Raw genomic sequence first — 22,974 nt, forward strand, 5'->3', positions numbered from 1 at the left:
CAAAGTTTATTCCTCATCAAGTCAGAGCCCCACATGGGCATAATGTCCATGGCTGGAACCATGACTCCCTCCCTACTGTCTTTACATCCAGCCAGCAGATGCGATTGAAAGGGCCAGAGCTATGGAGACCCACGTAGGAGTTTTTATGGTCCAGGTCTGGAAGTGGCATATGCCATTTCTACCCACATTCTATGGGTAGAACTCAGTCCAGATCTAAGTGCAGGGAAGTCTGGAAATGTAATCTAGCTGTGGCACAGTGAGGAGAGGAAAGAGGTCTTGGTGAATACATAGACGTTTCTGCCACGAATGCAGGGGCACATTCATTCAGGGTAGGCCTGTGCCAAAAGAGATGAGAGTTTGGCAAGAACCTATGAGGTCACCTGTGTTGGTCAGCCCTTGTAATTGACGGTAGGGAGCTGAAGAGGCCTCCTTCTTCAAGAAATGGTCTGGGGGCCAGGCATGATAAAGCTTCACCTAGCATGTCTCGGGAAGTCCTCTATAGACACTGCCTAGAAATGTGAATACAAGCTCATCCTGCATCATCAGAAGTGAGTGTTTTTTGGACGAGAATGGAATTGTAACTATGGAAGTGTACTGAAGAATGGAAAGGGTTGGTTAGGACCAAAAAAAGTGTCCATATTATCCTGCTCTACAGTGTGGACTGATTGGAATTAGGATTCTCTTAGGTAAACATGTTTCTTCTGCCACAGTGTTAAACACCCAGGAGGTCTTCAGCTGAAACTGCTTTGTCGTTGCAGGTACTGACGTCGTGCAGTGGCTTATGAAGAACCTTTCCATTGAGGACCCAGGTACTTGACCTTTGACCCTGCCCTTCTCTCCCCTGGTATCAGTAAAACATCCCATAACCAAGTTCCAGACTAGATTCTCCCACCCTCCTGAGAGCTGGTCTTGTAAATGCGAGTTCCAAGATGTGGAATCATTCTATTTACAAATAAAATTATTTTCTCCTGAATATTTGTCTGTAAATTTAAATCACGCTTTGAGGAAATGAGCAACTATTTAGAATGCCAAAGAGCCCCGTACAATAATGTGTGAAATGAGTTGAATTCTCGTTAGCTGCAGCAATTAAAGATAAGTTGTAGCACTGTCACTGAACAGCCTTCTAGAGACAGCTCTTAAAATTAGATTGCCTGATCCACAATTAAAATGTTTAATTATTTGCTAAGACTCCCTCTGTTTTCTGCTTCTGCAAGAAGTGAAGGAATGATGTTTCTTTCAACTTTAATTGTGCATTTCAATTAGGAAGTCCTTACCAGAAAAACAACAACAAAACCCTGGCCAATAAAACAATTTTCCAATCTGTCCTCCCACCAGAAAATAGAGAGTAAAATTCATTTTCACAGCGTAATTAGGAAATGGGCGGGGGGGGGGGGGTGTTCCAGAAAAATAAAAATTCAAGATAAGTAAAGCTTATTCCCATGTGCTATTAGTTAATACTTTTCTGAATTTATTACATACTCCTTCGCCTTGATTAACTGAGTATTCTTGATGCCTGAAGGTCACATTTATAAAGATCCACTAATACACTCTGATGTTCTTAATGGACATTGGCGTGATTAAACTTATCTGCCCCAAATTAAATGGCCCTGAACCACAATGCTTTTTGAAGATTTTTTTCAAGTACCCATTCTGGATCTGTGACCTTCAGCTGTGATTTCCTGCGGGAATCAGTGTGTCAGCTTGGCACTCCTGTGTTTTAACCCAACATTTCTAATCTGCTGTTGCCTGCAAAACAATACAGTTTCTATGCAGTTTAATTATATACAGTTGTTAGAACTCTGAGTGCCAGAAAGCAGATCATTCATAGAAGTGACCTGAGTCTTTTCACCCGCTTCATTAGTGGCTACGCTCACAACTAGCGAAAAGTCTTAATTGTAGTCAAGTTCTTGATTCACGGGGGAAAAACTATAAATGCTAACCCTATGTAAGGGATAGAACCCAAAGCCACTCCCTATATGTTGTCTCTGATGCAGCCTGGACCTCTGAGTCCTCTGGAGAGCCTGGACTGGATCAGCATCTACCTGTTTAGTTACATGTATTTAAAGTCAGTATTTCCTGTGATTATAATGCTAAACTAAGGAACGTATTTCCTCATGGCCGCCTTTTCTCTTCCAAGAGCACTGGCTTCTTTGCCTCCTAAAATAACCATTGTGTTCCTGATATATATTTTATTATTGCTATAATGAGAACCCTAAATTGGCTAGCAGTATGTGAGAATGAGCTTCAGGAATCCTCCAGCCCTGGCGTGAGAAGCTTCTGTGAAGAGTCCTGAATGATGAGAGTTATTTCTATGAAAATCTGTTATACTCTGATGCCCTTGGGAAGACACCATGGTATTGGGGCCTGTTTGGGCTTCTGAGAAGTGGCTGAGGAGGAGCGGAGCTAAGAACAATTTGTCAACTGGGAATAGAAGCGGGGAGATGAGGCAAACCAAGGCCTTGGGAAACAGCCAGATCCAGCGTCTGCCCCTCTCTCGTTTCTTCTTCCCATCAGCCAGTTTCCTGTGGTTACTTTTTGTTTTTTGAGGCAGGGTCTCACTCTGTCACCCAGGCTAGAGTGCAGTGGCACGAGCATAGCTCACTGCAGCCTTGACCTCCCTGGCTATCTTCCACCTCAGTCTCCCAAGTAGCTGGGACTACAGGCTCGTACCATCACACCCAGCTAATTTTTTGTTTTATTTTTTGTAGAGATGGGATCTCACTGTGTTATCCAGGCTGGTCTTGAACTCCTGACTTCAAACAATTCTTCTGCTTTGGCCTCCCAAAGTGCTTGGATTACAGGTGTGAGACATCGCACCTGGCCCCATTGCCAATGTCTAAGCAAAAACATTTTTGCTCAGAGAATGAAGGTAGAGTCTTAGCTCCAAGACTGGTGGCATGAAAGTCACCTTCCTACAGGATTTTGTTCTTTCTCCTATGGGGAAGGAGCAGCTGCTGATGATGAAACTTCTGTTCTAGCTGGACTCATGGTTCTTGAAGCTTATAGACTTTAAAAAGCAAACTGGCCAGACATGGTAGCTCATGCCTGTAATCCCAGCTCTTTGGAAGGCTGAGCTGGGAGGATTCCTTGAGCCCAGGAGTTCAAGACCAGCCTGAGCAAGATGGCAAGACCCTACCTCTACAAAAAAAATGTAAAAATAAAAGAAATTAGACAGATGTGGTGGCATGTGCCTGTGGTTCCAGCTACCTGGGAGGCTGGGGCAGAAGTATCACTTGAACCCAGGAGTTTAAGGCTGCGATGAGCTGTGATCGTGCCACTGCACTCCAGCCTTGGTGACAGAGTGAGACCTGTCTCTGAAAAAAAAATAATAATAATAGCAAATTTGTCATCACTAAGTAAGTAAAATAAAACTCCATTCATTCTAATTCCACCAGTTACATGTATGTTTCTTTCAAAGGAGAATAGGTGGTCCTTAATAAGCAAAACATTGCATTGTATTCAACTTCTTGAAAAATTTGCAAGTAAAGCCAAAACAAACTACTTTAAAAAGTCAGAGCTCATGAAATTAATAATTGCTAGAGACTCCCTGAGCACATTAACAAAAATTAGTCTTAACCTGTAACAGTACTTTTGGATTTGTGAAAGATTACTTTTTGTGGTAGAAGCATTGAGGTTTGTTATTTTTTCTTAGCTCTGCTCAGGATAAATCTAAATTCTTAACCTTTTTTTTAAAATTTCTTAGTTGAGACAGGGTCTTGCTATGTTGCTCAGGCTGTTCTCAAACTCCTAAGCTCAAGCAATCCGCCTACCCCGGCTTCCCAGAGTGCTGGGATTACAGGCCTGAGCTACCATGCCCAACCTATATTCTCAACTTCCTATGTGCATCTATTTATGGCTGGTGCTAAAGGAACAAAGGAACAGATTGACTGTGGCAAAAATATAAGTATTTCTATCAGGCTGGCCTCTCTCTGTCACTGCCCACTTCAGTGTCCCTCCTCTAATTTTCAAAGGAAGTGAGGTTTTCCTCTCTGTCCATAAGAGAAGGGTAACACCCCTCTCATCCCTGATGGGACTGTCATACTGGGGAACGCAGTGGGAGACCTATGTCCCTATGGGTAGTGAGGCTGCATTCTTACTGCTGGGGATGATGAAACTGATATGAATCAGAGCTGCCAGCACTTATGGAGTATTTGACCTGTACCAGACACTGCTAATAACTTCATGTATCTCAGTTAAATACACGTTCATCTATGCCAGAATTTATGCCCTTGACCCTGAAGCCAGACTTTCTTCTGAAGGTCAGGGTAGAGAGAGGTGAAGCAATGTCAGACTCTTGGAGGTGGGATTCACTCAAGTCCCAGACACACAGTGGCCCTTTCCAGCCATTGGCATCTCCCCTCCTCACCCCCACACTGAGCAAGGGCAATCATGTCATCAACACAGTCATCTAGGGGTGATGACAGTTGACTTCTGATCTCCCAGCTTAATTTTCAGCCAAATAACCTGCTTCCTAATTCCTTCTCTCTCTATGCACTGTTCTTACAGTTGAAGCAATACACTTGGGAAGCCTTATCGCTGCCCAGGGCTACATCTTTCCAATCTCGGACCATGTTCTCACCATGAAGGATGATGGTACCTTTTATCGTTTCCAGGTAAGCCTGCTGGCTCCTCCTCCTGAAGAACCTTTTCTTCTCAACATCATCTGATCTCAGCTTAGAACTACAAAGAAAACCTTAGGGATATCTGAGGGAGTAACCCTCACTCCTCATCAGCACTGGGAAAGCCAAGAGAACTTTCGTCTGGACCATTGGGTGACTCACTTAGAGAATAGTAAAAGGCTGTCACTGAGAGCCTACCATGCCCTGGGCCTTAGTCCCTTTGGGCTGCTACAACAAAATACCATAAACTGGGTATCTTATAAACAAAAAAATTTTACTACTCATGGTTCTGGAGGTTGGCAAGTCCAAGACCAAGGTGCCGGCAGATTTGGTGTCTGGTGAGGGCCTGCTGTCTGGCTCATAGAAGGTACCTTCTAGCTGCATCCCCCCCAGGGCAGACAGGACCTGGAGCTTATATCAGGCCTCTTTTATAAGGGCACTAATCTCATCTGTGAGGGCTTCAAAGGCCCTACCTCCCAATACCGTCACCTTGGGGATTAGGATTTTGACATGTGAATTTGAGGGGGACGCAGACATTCAGACCATCATAGACACTTTGTACAGATTTCCTCATTTATTCTGAAAAGCACACTTTAGGGGGTAAATATCACCCATTTTACAGATAAGAAAACTGAAGTGCTCAAAGAATTAAAGTGTCATTTAGTAAATCCAGGAGCAGCCTTAATTTGAACCTAAGTGAGCCTGATAGCACAGACCTTGATCTTTCTACTGTCTCATGCTACCTTCTCCGGAGTGAAGTTTCTGTTTGCTACCTAATCACCCTCCCCACCCATTTTACATTCCTTCTCCCAGATCCTTCCCTAGAGGTAATGAGGGCAGAGGATATGGGGTTGAGTGAAGGTCTAACCAAAGGGTTTGGGAGAAGAGTTCTTCAGACTAAGTTAAAGGGAGAAAAGGAACATGGGCTTAGGTGCCCAGTAAGTTATGCCAGCCTGACTTTTGTACTTAGACCTCTGTTGTCTCAGGATAAGAATATATTTCCCTGTAAACAAAACTTCTCATTTTTGCATTTGTTTTGCTTACCTTACATTTTATTTGTCAATGCCTAGATTAAAATGTTGACTCACCTCAGCTGCATTAGAGAAGAGGAGAGCATTGTGGGGTAGCATCAGCAAGAAGGAGTTGGGGGAGAGCCTGCCATCAGGGAGGCTCCCCCCTGGATGTGGGAGGGAAGTGCAGGCATGGCACACCTATGAGCCCTGACACCCATGCTCCTTTGCAGGCTCCGTACTTCTGGCCTTCGAACTGCTGGGAACCTGAAAACACTGACTATGGTGAGAACTGAAGCCACAGCCCACACTGTGTGTCACTTCTGGGTGTGCAGAAGACAAATGCTTGGTGTGGGTAACTGTGGTACATGGGCAGGAGGGTCCTTTCTGCTTAGTCCTTTCTCGTATTGTTGCTTTATAACAAATATCCTGTTCCACATAACAGAGGAAGGCCCAGCTCACTGAAAGGTGTAGTCCTTGGAGGGGAAGCAGGAGAGGGAAGAAAAATCTTATCAAGGGTGGTCAGTATGTTCATCTTGGGGCCATGGAGAACCAGGATCCACAGCAACACTATGGGATGGTGACTTTTAATTGTTCTTTCCAAGGATAGGGCTTCAGGGAGGGCTGGATCAAGGGGCTACCTCTTCCTGGCCCTTTCTGTTGTCACAGACTTGTCAAAACTTACTAAGAACCTTTTGGTGTTCTTGATAGTTGCAAGTTAGAAAAAGGAGAGAGACCAGAGACAGGTATACAGAAGTCATCCTGGACTAGGAAAATAAAAAGTGAGTGAAGTTGGGAGTTCTCTGTCTCCAGACAGGGACCTACAAGACTTCTTCTGCCACATACTCTCAATGGAGATTATTTAATATTCCTATATGCCAGTTCTCTGCAGAAGTTATATTATCACTATGCTTAAGAGAAAGAACCTGAGGCCCAGAGAGGCCACACCCTCACACTACCACATTGTCTGAATGCTCCCTTGATTGTAAGCCTCATGAGGGCAGAGGCTGGTCCAGCTTGTGCATTCTCATATCTCCAGTGCATAGCCCATGTCTGAGGCAGAGTTAGTGCTCGGTAAATATCCACTGACAGTTCTGGTTCTTTATTGAAGGTGATCAACAGACACTCACTAGAGGGAGCAGAACTCGAACTCAGATCTGAGTGGCTCCAAAACCCATGCTTCTTTCATGGTCCTGTGTGTGACATGCCTGAAGGTTGTAGCAGCAGCACTACCCCTTTGCATGCATCATTGCTGCTGACTCAGCTGCTGTGGCAGTCTGGTCTGTGGCTCTCCTGGGGACTGGGACACTCAATGAGACCTGCAGCTTCTTTGCAGAATTGTTTAAGACAGGAAGGCAGATGCAGCTGTGATGAGCGGGAGGGAGATATGCAGCTAGGTGGTGATCAGGGGAGCCTGTCTGGGAGACCCCTGGGATAAGATACAACCTTGGAGTCACATGTTCGAGCAAGAGGAAACCGACAACAGGGAACCAAGCTGAGCGTGAAATACAAGTGAGTTGTTACCTACTAAGGCTGGAGTTGTTCCACGGCCAAGTGTGGAGGATGTCAGTCATGCAGAAGGGCAGGCCCTGGGGCTGTCTGCTTGGCTATCCACAGGCACCACCGTGGGCCCTTTGACACTGTGCTGCACCCTGACCAATGTGATAAGTGGATCCAGGAAGGCTTCCGGCTGCAAGCGAAAGCTGCATTTGACTGCTCATGAAACTAGTGCTTCTGAGGCTGAAAAGATTGCTCATGAAAGCCCAACTTGAAATTTGAGTAATTGTAGCTCAGTTCCATGCAGCAACGTGTGCCCTTGTAAATGTGAAAACCACTATTTTTCCAGGCAGTGGAGAGGGTGGGAGGATGGTAAGACCAGATACCTGGGCCCAAGTAAGATTAAAATATTTTCTTCCATAAAGCTTAGGCCATCTTATGCTGAGTACTAAAGGGCATCAGCGCCCTGTGTCTACAGGTGTTCTTCATTTCATAATTTTAATTGTGCATCATGAACAGGGAGAGAAATAACAGTTTGTTTCAGGTTCTCACTAAAGAAAAATTATTTTAAATTCCTGTGCCTCAATTATGGCAAGTCAGAGGGAAAAATCAAGGTTCAGGATGCAGAAGTGTTCACCAGGGGCCAGGCGTGGTGGTACATACCTGTAATCCCAGGGACTCGGGAGGCTGAGATGGGAGGATCACTTGAGCCCAGGAGTTCAAGGCTGCAATGAGCTATGATTGTGCCACTGCACTCCAGCCTGGGTGACAGAGGAAGACCCTGTCTCTAAAACAAAGAAAAACCAGTACTCCCCAGGGTTTCCAAAGCAGTTTAGTTACAAAATCAGGATGTATTTACCAAGAGAGAATCCAGCACAGTGAGCCCCCAGGATCAACCAGTTCCACTAGCTGGGTGATCTTGGCAAATTATTTAACCTCTCTGTGCCTCAGAGACCTCATATTAAGATTAGAGTAGTAACATGACAGGCAGCATGATGCAGGGAAGAAAGGCATGGTGAGGATCTGGCTTGAGTATTCAGAGGTTTTATGTGATGAATGATTGAGAAGGCTGAATAGCTTGGGAGGGGCGGGTTTATAAAAAGGCCCTGACCGTCAAGGAGAGACGTTTAGAATGGAGTCAGCAGTTTGGAGAAGCTATTGTGGGTCCCCAACAATGAACACACTTTCCCAAGTTTTTTCCCAACTTGGGAAGAAATTGGTTCATCTATAAGATGGGGGTAATAACAGAACCCACCTCATCGATTTGTTATGAGGATTAAGCAAGCAGATTGTGGAGGATCAAGCAAGCGAACTGTGGAGGATCAAGCAAGCGGACTGTGGGGGTCAAGCAAGGGGACTGTGGGGGATCAAGCAAGCGGACTGTGGGGGATCAAGCAAGCGGACTGTGGGGGATCAAGCGAGCGGACTGTGGGGGATCAAGCGAGCGGACTGTGGGGGATCAAGCGAGCGGACTGTAGGGAATCAAGCAAGGGGACTGTGGGGGATCAAGCGAGCAGACTGTGGGGGATCAAGCGAGCGGACTGTGGGGGATCAAGCAAGGGGACTGTGGGGGATCAAGCAAGTGGACTGTGGGGGATCAAGCAAGGGGACTGTGGGGGATCAAGCTGCTACAATGGTGACCCTCTCACCAGGAAGCATGTGAAACTGAAGCTAAGAATTCAATATAATATGATTTAGACTGATGAAGTACCAGACACTTTCATTCAATCAACAAACATTTACTGGTCCCCACTCTGTCAAATTCTATGTTAGAGATTGAAAAATCACCATTGTACTGTGGGGGATCAAGTGAGTGGACTGTGGAGGATTAAGTAAGGGCTGTGACTTAGTCAAATAGTCCCCGATATTCAGTGGGGTCAATGGAAGCAGTAGCTGCTACAATGGTGATTTTTCCAGCACCTAAAACAGTACTTGGCCCATAGGAGACACTCAGTACATTTTTGAATGAGTGACTGAGTAAATGGATTGGTGAATATCATAGAGAAAACTCTGCACTGGGCCTCAATTCTAATTCCATCTCCATCACTAACTAGCCTTTGAGTCCATCACTTCACTTCTCTGGGCCTCTAGTTTCCCCATCTGTAAATGAGGGGCCTGTACTTCATGGTTGCCAAGGTTACCTCCAGTGCTAAAATGCTGTAACTCTAAAAAGTCATCAGAGAGCATGAAGAAAATAGAGAAATAAGTGAGTTATAGGTTCCCTAGTTTAGGAGATTGAGGTACATAATGCTGTTGCTAGTAAAGGCAGAAAGTACAGAAAGGGGTCAGTTTCTCCAGTACATTGAAATTTGATAAGCTCAATTTTTTTTAAGAAATTCAATAGCACATATAATACATGAATCTGTTCCCTTTATACAATTTTTAAATATGTTCCACTTTTGTTTGGTGACACATGGTGAACTTGAGATGGCAGTGGATTTATCTAAGTGAGATATGAGATATAGGTAAGGCTGCAATGCCAGATGTAAGGACAGGGAAATACAAATTTTTTGGTAAGAAATTAAATATCCAAGAGAAACTAGTATCTGAGCTTAAGACAGTTCCTCCAGATGCCCTCTTATAGGGCTGACTGGTGTCGCCAGTAGTCACTAGAGTTGGTTGGAAGTTAGAGCAAGCCCTGGTGAAGGCACTCTGGGATGCAGACAAGCCCCAGGGAGTTCTGTGCCAAGAACAGCCACATCCCACCTTCCTCGTTGTGGTGAAAAGATTTCTTGTGTGACTTTAGGCACAGGGACATTAGCTAGTAGCATGTGACCCTGTGACTCATGGCCATCAGGAGTGACCCCAGCTCTGCATTCCATGTATAATACCTCACTTCACAACCCCCCTGCCCCATTTTGACCCAGCTGTCCCCTTTGGACATTTCTTGGGATGACTCTGCCTGCATAAAACCCATAGTCAAATCCAGGTTAGCCTTTTCTGAGTTTTACATTTGGCAAATGCAAAATACTGTCCAGGGCAGCATTGTCCAAGCAGCTGCCACCTCCACTGACCTGCACTGCTCGAAGGTAATCAAGACCTGGCCCAGTGGGGCTGGTGACATGTCAAGCTTCCTGCCTGAGGTTGTCCCTAATTCTGCCAGGACTCCAAGAGACTGAAGGAGGTACTTTGTGATAGATCAGACACCCCTTTATCAGACCCAGTGAAGCACTATAGCTGCTTCGTTCATTGGAAAAGTTGGTAAGTAGAAAATCATTTTTAAAACGACATATGTACACCTTAAAGCACCATATGGAAAGGTAAGATATGCAAAGGAACACTCATCTGACAGCCTTGTGAGGTAGGACCACAGTGTTCTCTTTGATTATGAGCTGAATGATTTTAGTTTCTTAAATCAACCACACTCAAAATAAACTACCCTGTTTTGGTGTCTTTAAAGTGCATCAAGAATGTAAAGACATTTTTGTAGTCTTTTGTACATTGGCCCCTCCTAGATTTTTATTATTTTTCTTCCTTTTTCCAGTTATCTCACCTGTATCAAATTCACCAGCGACTGTCTTAGCTGACTCTCCTTCATTAAATTGTTCCAGATCATTCAACTGAGTTTTCATAGAAGCAACACTCTCTCTCTTTGCACATTAGTTTCATTGACACATGTAATATTTAGTGAACTTGTGTGATTAAAATAACAGATGTGCCTGACATAAGCAGATAACAACCACAACTGACTCTTATGAGCACATAATTTGCCAGAAGTGTGGGCATGCCAGAGGGTAGGCTGCCAGCTTCCAGGCTCCAAAATGTCATAGGTATCAGTAAATTTTTCAGAACAAATGAATGAAGTAGGTTGATCCAGCAAAGAGTTGACTAGAGATCTCTTAGTAAAGAGATCTTGTTGTCCAACAACAAAATGATCACAGGTTCTCTCTGGCACTCCCTCTTGATCATTCTGTTGTTCATTTATTTATGCCATTCATCTACTGGTTTCCCTGGATTGTTCCACTTGGCTCTGGAGAAGGAGGAAGACATTGAAGAAGGAAAGGTAGGGAGAAGTGATGATGAAGGCCACGTTTGAGGAAGAAACAGGGAAACCACGGGCCAAAAACCTTTCCTTAGCCTGGGTTGAGAGACCTAAATTGTCTTCCCTTTCCATAGCCTTTTTACTGTACCTGGCAAGACAGGCTCTGGTGCTAGGGACAGGGATGAAAGCTGAGCAGGACATAGCCTCTGCCCTTAAGGAGACTTCAGCCTAGAGCAGGGGACAGTCTAGTAAATACAGGATTTCAGTGCAATGGAATTTAGTTCCATGGTCGAAGATGTGTAGATGCTATCTGAAACACCAACCTGGGTCTTCAAAGATTAGTAGGAGGTTGCCAGATAGACAGAGGGAAGGAGAGAAGAGAGAAAGACCTTCTACAAAAAGGGCGCATATACAAAGGAATGAATCTAAAAGAGTTTGGTGGCCTCACAGTGCCTGCATGAGGGAGAAGAAGTTGATGAGATAAGCAGCGAGCAGATCATAAAGAATATATTTGCCACCCTAATGAACCCAGCCTTATTTCTGAGGCCATTGAGGATTCAAGGCAGAGCTTTTAGGCACAGGAGTAATGTGGTCATGTTTGTGAAATATCACTCCAAGTGAAGGATGTTCAGGGTGAAGTAGAGTAAGGAGGAAGAAGGGGAGTTGTTAGGATTGGAATATGGAGGAGTCCTCATCTGATCATGACTACAAAAAGATTTCTAGAGGTCGGGGTCATGATGTCCACTTAGAAAACATATTTTTCCCAGGACAGTGCTGGGCACACAGCAAGGGTGGGCGGGCGGGATGGCTGGCTGGATGGATGGATGAATGGGTGAATGGATGGACAGATGGATGGATGGGCTTATAATTCCATTGTGCTGCTGGTTTTGTACATGTTGTCATTTCTTTTCTTCCCTCAGCCATCTATCTCTGTAAGAGGACAATGCAGAATAAAGCGAGGCTGGAACTGGCAGATTACGAAGCAGTAAGTATGATTATTTTCCAGGATATGAGAAGAGAGTAAAATCATATCTGTAGCTCCATCTAAGCTTATTTTTTTTCTTCTGTCCCCCTTTCATCCCTTTCAGACAGTGGAAAGGAAGGATCTATTTCTCCTCCTTTGTTCTCACCTCCTCTGACCATCACAATAAGATTGTATTTTTCCATAAATAACTCTTAAAATTCAACAATAAAAATATAAGCAGCTCAATTTAAAAATAGGCAAATGACTTAACAGATATTTTACCGAAGAGGACACAAGGATGATCAATAAGCCCATTAAAAGATGTTCAATATTATTAGCCATTTAGGAAATGCAGATTAAATCCATGGTGAGATACCATTACATACCTATTAGAATGGCCAAAATAAAAAATACTGATGATACCAAGTGATGGTGAGGATGTCGAACAACCGTAACTTTCCTGCATTGCTAGTGGTAATGCAAAATGGTACAGCCACTCTAGAAAATTGTTTGGCAGCTTCTTATAAAGTTGAACAAACACCATATAACCAAGTAATCCCACTTCTATATACATACCCGAGAGAAATCAGAACTCATGTTCACACAAACACCTATAAACTAATGTTCACACAAGCTTAATCTGTGATAACCAAAAACTGAAAACAACCCAAATGCACTTTAACAGTTGAATGGTTAAGCTAACTGTGGTACATCCATACAATAGAATACTACTCTGCAGTAAAAAAGAATGAACTATTGATACACACAACCACTTGAATGAGTATCAAGGACATTATGTTGGGTGAAAGAAACCAATCTCAAGCCAGCCATTCCATTTATAGGACATTCTTGAAAAGATAAAACTATCATGATGAAAAGCAGATCAATGATTGCTAGGGGTTATGGATGGGGTAGGAGATTTTTGGAAGGTGATGAAACTGTTCTGTATCCTGATTGTGGTGGTGGTTGTATGAATCTATACATGTGTTAAAATTTACAGAATTGTACAGAAGGAAAAAAGTCAAATTTACTACATAATAATATTTTAAATCAAAATTTTAAATTGCATCTTTATACCCACTCTCCTCTGCTTAGTAACAGAGGCAGAATCTAAGGGTAAAATTCAATTGAGAAAGTAAGACAAGATGTATGTCACATGAGGTATCTACTTCCCAGCTTTCTTACCTTCCCCCTCTATCATCCTTCATAAGATGGGACTTCTTGCAAAAATTAGAGGCCCCACCATCAAACTTGGATCCATTCCCATTTGACAGAGCCCAGAAACCAAAGCACTTGAAAACTCATAGATCATTTACATTTTTTTTTAACTTTTGGTTGCAAAATTTTCACCCCAAACTGAACTTTTTGTGGATCACAGAGAATGGGAGAAATTGCCCGAACTTTCTTGTACCTTCCACTTCCCTCTCCCTATACGTCTTCCGAAGGATGTGCTGCTGAGCCGTGAGTGACTGAAGGGCCAGCAGCTGTGGGAGGAGGGGCAACATTAAGGGCAGCAGAGAATCCTTCCCTGCATAGTCCAGCATTAACAGCATCTTCAGACCCACCCACCTCCAAAACCCCTCCTGCTTTTACTGCCTCAGTCTTTCAAAACGAGTGTGAGGCCCCACTCTGCCAGGCCTTACCTCTCCTTGGTTCATGTTCCCAAGCCTACCAAGCCAGCAGGGCCATCGCTCCCCTCTCTGCAGCCCAAGTATGAATGTGCATGCCACTAGGGAGCAGGACCTGTGCGTGGCCCTTCACCTCTTTGATCCCACTGGCATTGTGGACCTGTCAATGGGGTGCAAGGGGCAGAAGAGGAAGAAGCAGTGCAGCAGTTTGTCCAGAGCCTCAGGACCTGGATAGAGTTTGCATTAGCGGATGATCATATGTTGGAACATCATAATCTCCCCAGATAAACCTTGGCCTGTTTGTTCTGCGGCTCTGGACACACTGGGAGCCTGGTTGTGCCCCTGTCTGCCCCAATGTCCAGCAGTCACATCACCCTCCTTCAAAAGACTGCTGTTGTACTCTTTGTGCACCCAGTGCAAGTAGCTTTGACATGATGACGTTACTTCCTTAACACAACCTTGAGGAAAGGCCCAGACTGTAGAAGCCTGGGGCCCCTCCCTCCCATGTGTCTCTTCCCCATATGTTCAATGTTTTAGAAAGAGGTCCCATACAGAAATCAGACAGCATCAACTCCTGCTGTATTTGATTCAATTTCTCTTATCTTGTCCCTTAATGTTCTGCTGTGGTATTTGTAAAGAATATGGCATTGAGGCCAGGTGTGGTGGCTCATGCCTGTAATCCCCAAGGTGGGCAGATCACGAGGTCAGGAGATCGAGACCATCCTGGCTAACATGCTGAAACCCGTCTCTATTAAAAATACAAAAACATTAGCCAGGCGTGGTGGCACACGCCTGTAGTCCCAGCTACTCAGGAGGCTAAGGCAGGAGAATCTCTTGAACCTGGGAGGCAGAGGTTGTGAGCCAAGATCGCGCCACTGCACTGCAGCCTGGGCAACAGAGCAACACTCCATCTCAAAAAAAAAAAAAAAAAAATGTGCTCTCAGGTTGAAGTTCTGCACAAAAATGATTCAAAACCAAAACATTTTGCTTCCAAAATGCAATAATTTTTTATAAATTTTCTGATTACATATTCTTTTTATAAAAACACAAATTCAAACAGCAAAGAAAGGAGAGAATGTAACCCACCTAAGTTTTTTCTATGCATACATTTTTTTCTTTACAAATCTGTATTAGAATCATACCATAAACATTATTGTGGCAACTGCTTCTCTTTCCCCAGTCATTATACTGTAGGTATCTCGGGGTCCTTACCATGTCAGTAACTATAATCTACATTACTGTGTTTAATGGCTGCCTAGAATTCTATACTATGACTGTGTCACAGTTGATTGACATTGAGGCGTTACCAGTTTTGCTTCCTGTGAGCAGTGGAAGAGTCAAAAAGACAGTTTTTTAGAACTACTTGTGCACCAAGCCTAGGTAATAACTGTGAGCTCATGTGTGGTACTCTCCAACTGAAGCTCCTTTTATATTAATAATCCATTAATGAGGGTAATCAATTAGTGTTGGCATGAGCTCTATGAAAATACATAGCATAATATGGGCTCCAGCCTTGCATTCATCAGAATTAGGAGGATCATTAGGGTGCCTGTCAAGCTCCCCTCCTCACCGCCCATCCTCATGTTCTATTAGGTAACTCTACAGACTTAGAGAAAATACTTTTATTTTTCTCTAATGCCAACCCTCAATGACCTTTCTTTCTGTTTTTGGCTTTTTCTTTCATGAACATCATAAACGTAGACACTCTTTTTGAGCCACTTTTTTTTTTTTGGAGGGGGACGGAGTTTCACTCTTGTTGCCCAGGCTGCAGTGCAGTGGCCGGATCTCGGCTCACTGCAACCTCCCCACCTCCCGGGTTCAAGCGATTCTCCTCTCTCAGTCTCCCAAGTAGCTGGGATTACAGGCACCTGCCACTACACCGAGCTAATTTTTGTAATTTTAGTAGAGACGGGGTTTCACCTTGTTGACCAGGCTGGTCTTGAACTCCTGACCTCAGGTGATCCATCTGCCTCGGCCTTCCAAAGTGCTGGGATTACAGGTGTGAGCCACCGCACCCAGCCTCAGTCACTTTTGAATCCTGACATTAGAAAAAGCATGAAAGTCGGGTCCCCTTGGTTCTCCTTTCCTGTGACCTTCCCAGCTCCCCACTGGAAGAAAGTCCTGAGAAATCCAGCCTTGGTTTTGTGCCTAGAGATACCAACAGGTGGCAAAGACTCGTTAATTCCCCAGTAGCCACAGACAATTTTCCCTATTTTCAGCAACCTTTGAAACAAGTGCTGTGTGAGTTGCATTCTTGTAAAACACATAAGAAGAGAGGAATCAGGTGAACCACAGAGACTTCAGACTTAATGGGTGTGTAAATGAATATTAATAGTTCAGCTCTGTACATCAGGGTCCGGTGCAAAGTCAAATTGGATACATGTCCAGGGGATTTAAAGCAGGTCTTGCTATTCTGTTGGAAGTAACCAGAATGGATGGCTGCCTTATAATAAGCATAGGTGTCGATGTGCTAATTTACGATGATTAATGCCTTCTTGTTGATTTTCATTTTTCATTAGGAAAACTTAGCAAGACTCCAGAGGGCCTTTGCAAGGAAGTGGGAATTCATCTTTATGCAAGCAGAAGCACAAGTAAAGTAGGTGAACTTAATAGAGACCATTTCAGAGAGGAAAAGACTCTGGAATTTGGAAATGGTGTGAAGGTGCGATTGTCAAAGTGAAGTTTCCAGATGGCGTTAGTATTTCTAGTCTGGCATAAGGGCAACTGAGTAGAAATTAAGGTCAGGATGGATAAGTTTCACCTTCATAACCAATGCTACCGTAAAACAATTTCAGAAATGTGTGTTTCTGCCGACAAGGGAGAGCCTCCCAAAGGTAGAACTCTGGTTATAAGAAGGTGTATCTATTTCCCCAAGAGATTTCCAGTTAGTTTCTGTGCTCAAAGGCTGAAACCCCGTTTTACCTGTTGGACTGGAGATTTTGTCTTCATAGGAAAACAGGTTGGAGTTTCAGGAAGAACAACAAGTAGCCCGTGTCTTCTTCTCCCTGACAGGGGAGGAGTTAGAACCAATAGAAAACTAAGGCACAGAAGTCAGACAGCTGGAGTCCAAAATATCAGATTATTACATTAATTAAAAAACAAGAGTAAGGCCGGGCACAGTGGCTTATGCCTGTAATCCCAGCACTTTGGGAAGCTGAGGCAGGCGGATCACCTGAGGTCAGGAGATGGAGACCAGCCTGACCAACATGGTGAAACCCCGTCTCTACTAAAAATACAAAATTAGCTAGGCATGGTGGTACATCCCTGTAATCCCAGCTACTCAGGAGGCTGAGACAGGAGAATTGCTTGAACCCAGGGAGGTAGAGGTTGCAGTGAGCTGAGATTATGCCATTGCATTCCAGCCTGGGCAACAAAAGCAAAACTCCATCTCAAAACAAAACAAAACAAAAACAAAAAAAACAAGATTATAAGGCATGACATTGGATATGTGGCCACAGGTGCAAATTAAACCTACCCTTCCTGGACAGAGGTGTGTATCTATAGGCCTCTCCCCAGCATCTCCACCCCACCCCACCAGGGCAGAGGTGACCCCTGTAAGTTTTCTGCACGCAAAAAGCAGCTATCCTGAGCACAGGCTGACCCAGATGGGGGCCCAGAGAGGGAGAGTCTGAACTTTGTCAGTTTCTTCTTTCAAGTCTACCAATTAGTTGAGTCATTTGTCCTCCCCAAAGGACAAGAGATGAAAGGAAGAAAATAGTCGGAAGGGTTTTTCCCAGAATTTTTTCTCCTGGATACATACTGGACATTTCTTCCTCTCTAAGGAAACATGAGGAATGGGTACTCTGCGTTCCCTACCCCACAAACATGGTTGTCAACCAGATCCATTTAATTCTGGGAAACAGAATGATTGGATCTGGATCTCCCCTGTCCTTCCCAGGGGTGATGTCTAGGTTAGCCAGGATGGTTAACAGGAGAAGTAGGACAGGAGCAGGAAAGGGATGCTGAGCTGGGAGACTAGGACTATGTTTCCTCTGGGTACCACTTGCATGTGAGCAGCCGCTGAGTCTTCAGAGCAACCCTCTCACATTCCAGAGTGGTGTTGCAGCCGATGGCCTGGAGCCGGGTCTCAGGCTGTGTGGGTGTAGACTCATCACAGCTATGGTCACAGCTGGAAGTGACCTGAGGCCATCTGGTCTAGTGGCCTGTACACTGCCATTGTTGTGACCCTCCCCCGACAGTCTCTGCCTTTCTCCTGTCCATGATGCCAGCCACCTCCTGACCAACCAGCAGCCCCCGGGATAGGTGGGTACCAGGCATTGGGTGCCCCCGAAGAGGTGAAGGTGGGAGAGTAGGTGAGATGGAGGCTGAGATTCAACTGGACTAAGGCAGAATTGCGCCTGTGTACTCAGAAGCCACTGGAAAGCAAAGAGGAATGCTAATTCTTCCAGAATCAAACAGCATCATAAGTTATAAACAGAGGGGAAATTGTTACTTCATAAATATATGGTATTTCTCGATTAACTTTTCTGATTAACTCTGTGATTACATTATAATTGTGGGCCACCTAAGTACACAGTAATTATCACAAAAATCACAGGGTGATTATGGGTTTATTTCAGTCCAGTAAACTAAAGGGTTCCCAAGAGAGCCGAGAACCAGGAGTTACACAGCAATTAATCTGAGTTGCTTTTTACTTGAAGAAATAAAATGAAGTAATACATGCTTTTTTTAAAAAAAAAAAAAAAAGAAGAAGAAGAAGAAAGAAAAAGAAAAAAACCTCTTATCTATGCTGCAGATCAGAACAATAAGTCTTTGTCACCTGCAATTTCCCTCTTGCAATTTGTGCCTCCCCCAGCTGAGGCAGGGATATTTGCCTCCTGGATCTTGTCTCATGCGAGGGCCATTATTCTGCCTTTAGAAAGCCAGATGGTGTAAGTGACTTATAAAACACTTAATTGCAGCATTTTAAAGACATTTCTTTCTACTGATTCTAAATCTAAAGCAAACTTCCAAATTTGAACATGGAACGCTGGTGAGACGGTGGTTATATTCCATCTTATAATTTGTATATGCAGTATCCTTTTTGATGAGGGGGCATATCAATGGATAATTCGGTTTTTAATAATCCAAATCTTAATACTTCAGATGAACAGCTGCATTCTTATTCTTCCCTTAGGCCACCATGTTCATTACACATATATGGCAATCAGTAATCTAGCCTAAAACAAGTTGTCTTACCATGTGTGGAATTTCGGGGGTTTTCAGGGAGGGGAATTATACACCCCTATTTCACAGCTCTGCAGAGAGCAGGCACCATGCGGGTACCAATGGTGTTGTGTTCACTTAGCTCCTAGAAACAGGAGCAAATGCTGGAGCAAGTGTCAGCAGGGAAAACAGAATACAGAGCCTCTTATTTCCTTCCTCTCTTTACTCTTTCAGGATTGACCGGAAAAAGGACAAGACAGAAAGGAAAATTTTGGATAGTCAAGAACGAGCCTTTTGGGATGTCCACAGGCCTGTGGTGAGAAAGCTCTACTCAGTTCTCTAGATTTTTTTTCTTAATTTTTCATTTTTATCTCTATAGGGAAAAGACCGTCTTTAGCCACCAGGTGTCTCAGTCTTAAGAAAATCGCTGAGCTTTGTGGAACTGGTTTTGCCATTCATTTATATAATCTAGTAAATTTCTTGGAATATATGTAAGTTCCACCTTTTAAAAAATTATTCATTCATGAAAATACGGAATTGCAAAAAGAGAAGCTATGGGAATTCCACCAAAAGACCTTTGGGTCCCAAAGGTTTACATTCCCCAAATTAACAATTTCCATTTCCACTGCTATTCAACTCTAAATCTTAAACTATTCTCTGTCGAATACAGTTAATTCTTGTTATCCATGGCAGCTATGTTCTATAAAGTCTTTGCAAACACTGAACTAGCACACATTGAAGCATCACTCCCATGGGAACTACCAAGCTAGGTCCCTGTGAGCCTGTGGCCACAACATTTTTATCAGCTGATCGATACATAACCTTTTAAATGTGTTTCTGTGTAAAGACACCTTACATAATATGTATCATTGATGCATTAACATTAAACTCATGGCCAACAGCACTATTGTTCATGCCTGCACAAAGCTTCGCTAACACGTTTATTTCCTCCTAAGGCACATCAGACTCTTGCTTGGGAACGGTGGACAGCACTTCAGCACTGTCCTTGGGGCCATCTTAAACAGCAAAATCACCAACAAAAAGCACAAAAACGTAGAAAAGTTGCCACTAAATTAGCCCTAAATAGACGGGCCTGAAACAAAAAGGCAGGACATCACCTTGTTCAATTTCAGTAGGAAACACGCACATCAGTCTACTCAAGGTGCAACTACTGATGAGGGGGTTATAAAAGAAATTGAGGAAGTAGGCAAATTCACAAATGCAAAAGTGTGTAAATAATGAGGTTTGACTGTATTTCTGATTTCACGTTATTAAAACAAATCTTGCATTTTCCTTATGGAAATGGAACTAAAAAGAATAAACTATTGGTCTTCTTAAAATTTAATTAAAAGCAAAAAATAAATAAATAGCTACTCATCCTGATATCATGGAGTCTTTTTCAAATGGTTAAGTATGTTAAAAAAAAATTTTTAAAGGGCTGTACCTGATGCAATCTTGCCACTTGAATAGCTAATTTGCTCTTAAAAACTGTGCACTATACCCTCTACATATCATCCTTAGATTATGAGGTAAGCTTTTCTAGATCATATGAGAACTCCACAGAGGAACACATATTATGGCAAAATGGAAAAAAATCATGCATTGTCTGTAATGGAAAAAGATAAAGATTGATCCTGTTGGTGTGACATGGGCTAAATTGGAAGTGTAATTTTCACATAGTAATTTATATGATCTGTTTTTTTTTTTCTCAGCCAGGCTGTGTGAACACAACAGAAATGGACATCCGAAAATGTCGACGTTTGAAGAATCCACAAAAGGTTAAAAAGGTTCGCTAGTTTAGCTGAGTTAAAAATTCCTGATGTGAATAGCCCTTCCAGTTCTAGTACTATTCAAATAGTAATTTGCTACTTGTAATTCCACCACCTTTTGTCTTTTGAAACTGTAACCATTTCACAAATATTGATTGAGCAGCTGATGCATGCTTGGCGCTGTGGCTGTGCTAGTGCTAGGATACAGTGGCAGGTCCTCACAGAGCCCAAAGCGTGGCAGGGAGTAAAACAAGCCAACAGGCAACAGGGCCATGAATGCTGTGTTAGGAGATGTACAAGACAGTTGAGGAGCCCAGGAGGGGCAGCTAAGCCAGACCTGGAGGGGACAGGGGTAAGGGGCTTCCCAAGGACTTCCTGAAAGAGGGTCAGGTGTTCTGAAGGGTTAAGTTCTAGTTGTCTCTGGGGAGGTGGTGGGGAAGGCAGGAAACAAAAGGAACAAGAAGTGGCAAAGCTCACAGGTGAAAGCAAGCTTTGTACTTAGAGGCAAATGAAAGTCTCTTTTATGTTTTGTTTTATTTTATTTTATTTTTTGATAGAGCTGGATCACCCAAACTCAAACCACCATCTTGCCCAACTGTGAATGACCCAGTGATCTCTTGCATTTCACTTTACTGAAAGGAGTAGTGGCCACAGCATATCTGAGGGTACCATGCTCAGACTCCCCCACGATTTGTACATCCCACCCTCTCCACAGCACCAGGGACAATATTGCAGGAGAGCATGACCAGACTCCATAATATTAATTTCCAAAGAGTGGGCCGGGTGCGTTGACTCACACCTGTAATCCCAACACTTTGGGAGGCTGAGGCGGGTGGATCACCTGAGATTGGGAGTTCAAGACCAGCTTGACCAAGAGAGAATAGAGAAACCCCGTCTCTACTAAAAATACAAAATTAGCTGGGCACGGTGGTGCATACCTGTAATTCCAGCTTCTTGGGAGGCTGAGGCAGAAGAATCACTTGAACCTGGGAGGCAGAGGTTGTGGTGAGCCAAGGTCGTGCCATTGCACTCCAGCCTGGGCGACAAGAGCGAGACTCCGTCTCAAAAAACAAAAAAAAAATTTCCAAAGAATGGAGACGCATCCCCAAACATTTATATTTCTTGTGATGATCAATTAGCTCTCCTTCGTGTATGTATTTAAAACACACACACACACACACACACACTAGACATGGCGTATGTATATAAACTTCTTTAATCTACTTACATATTTTGTTCTTCGCTGAGATAATAATACCCACTGTATTATATTTTAAAATGTTATTCCTAAAATGTCCTCATTTCATCTTCAAGAGCCCCGTAATTCTAACATTACAGAAGTTCATGGAGTCTCATCCACCTTATCTGAGCCCTTTTTTATTTTGATGATTTTGACTACACATTGCTTGCCCTTCAGGGTTTCGTTTCTTTCCCATGGTGAAGATTGTGTTTAGTCTGTCCATAATACCAGGAACAGCTTTAAACGTAGCTATAGCTACAGACATGTGGAGAAACTGAGGCCAGAAAAGTGTTTAACTTGAACGGGAAACCCTGAAAGGCTGCCATCCCAGTTTTGTACCAGATGGGCATCTGCTGACCAACAGAAATGTAGAGGGGATCTTTTGTGCATACTCTTCGGCAGTGGTTCTTGAACTTTCTTTATTCAGAATCTTTTGGGGCATTTGATAAAAATGCAGATTTCCAAACCCACCCAGAAAGATTCTGATGCAGTAAGTCCAGGGGGTGAGGGCATACTCAGCAACATGTCTTTTCCAAGCACACCCAGTTGATTCTTTGTAGATGGTCTATGAATCATATCTGGAGAAACACTGAGATACAAGGAGGCTATTTTCAGCCCAGTAAAAGGCAGGATTTGGGGTTATAGTGGTACCCCAAAGATGAGATGGCATGCCTTAAGAGGCAGCATTCTCATCATTGAAGAAATAAAAGCAGAGACCAAGCTCGTATTGTCATGAGGGGATTCAGGAAATTGGATGAGTCATTGAACTAGCTGACCCCTAAGCCACCCTCCGACTCTGCAGGTGGATGACACTCTGTGCTTGCTTCTTCTCCTAGTCCGTGTATGGCGTGACTGAAGAGTCCCAGGCACAGAGCCCAGTGCATGTACTCAGCCAACCAATCAGGAAAACAACAAAAGAGGACATCCGGAAACAGGTGAATGAATTGACGGCTCGCATTCCCAGGAGGAGACGGGGCCAGTTGAAAAACCCTTTCAAATGTTCACCTCTGAAGACTGAGCAAGCTTTGAGTTCCTGGAAACCACGGTGGAACCCAGCTGTGGGTGATTGAACCTTTAAGTGCTGTGTGTGAACGAGCCA

At 43.7% G+C, this 22,974-nt stretch overlaps 1 protein-coding gene across 1 annotated transcript in view; it reads left to right on the plus strand.

Moving 5' to 3' along the window:
* RGS6 (regulator of G protein signaling 6) overlaps positions 1-22,974 on the plus strand; it is a 620,766-nt gene that overhangs the window by 510,737 nt on the left and 87,055 nt on the right. Inside the window, 8 exon segments of the mRNA XM_073011133.1 lie at positions 759-809; positions 4,507-4,613; positions 5,863-5,914; positions 12,029-12,093; positions 16,220-16,296; positions 19,101-19,182; positions 20,579-20,653; positions 22,712-22,810. Of these exon segments, the coding sequence (XP_072867234.1) occupies positions 759-809; positions 4,507-4,613; positions 5,863-5,914; positions 12,029-12,093; positions 16,220-16,296; positions 19,101-19,182; positions 20,579-20,653; positions 22,712-22,810 (608 nt within the window).

Source organism: Chlorocebus sabaeus, chromosome 24, assembly GCF_047675955.1.
Source record: "Chlorocebus sabaeus isolate Y175 chromosome 24, mChlSab1.0.hap1, whole genome shotgun sequence".
Classification (NCBI taxonomy): domain Eukaryota; kingdom Metazoa; phylum Chordata; class Mammalia; order Primates; family Cercopithecidae; genus Chlorocebus; species Chlorocebus sabaeus.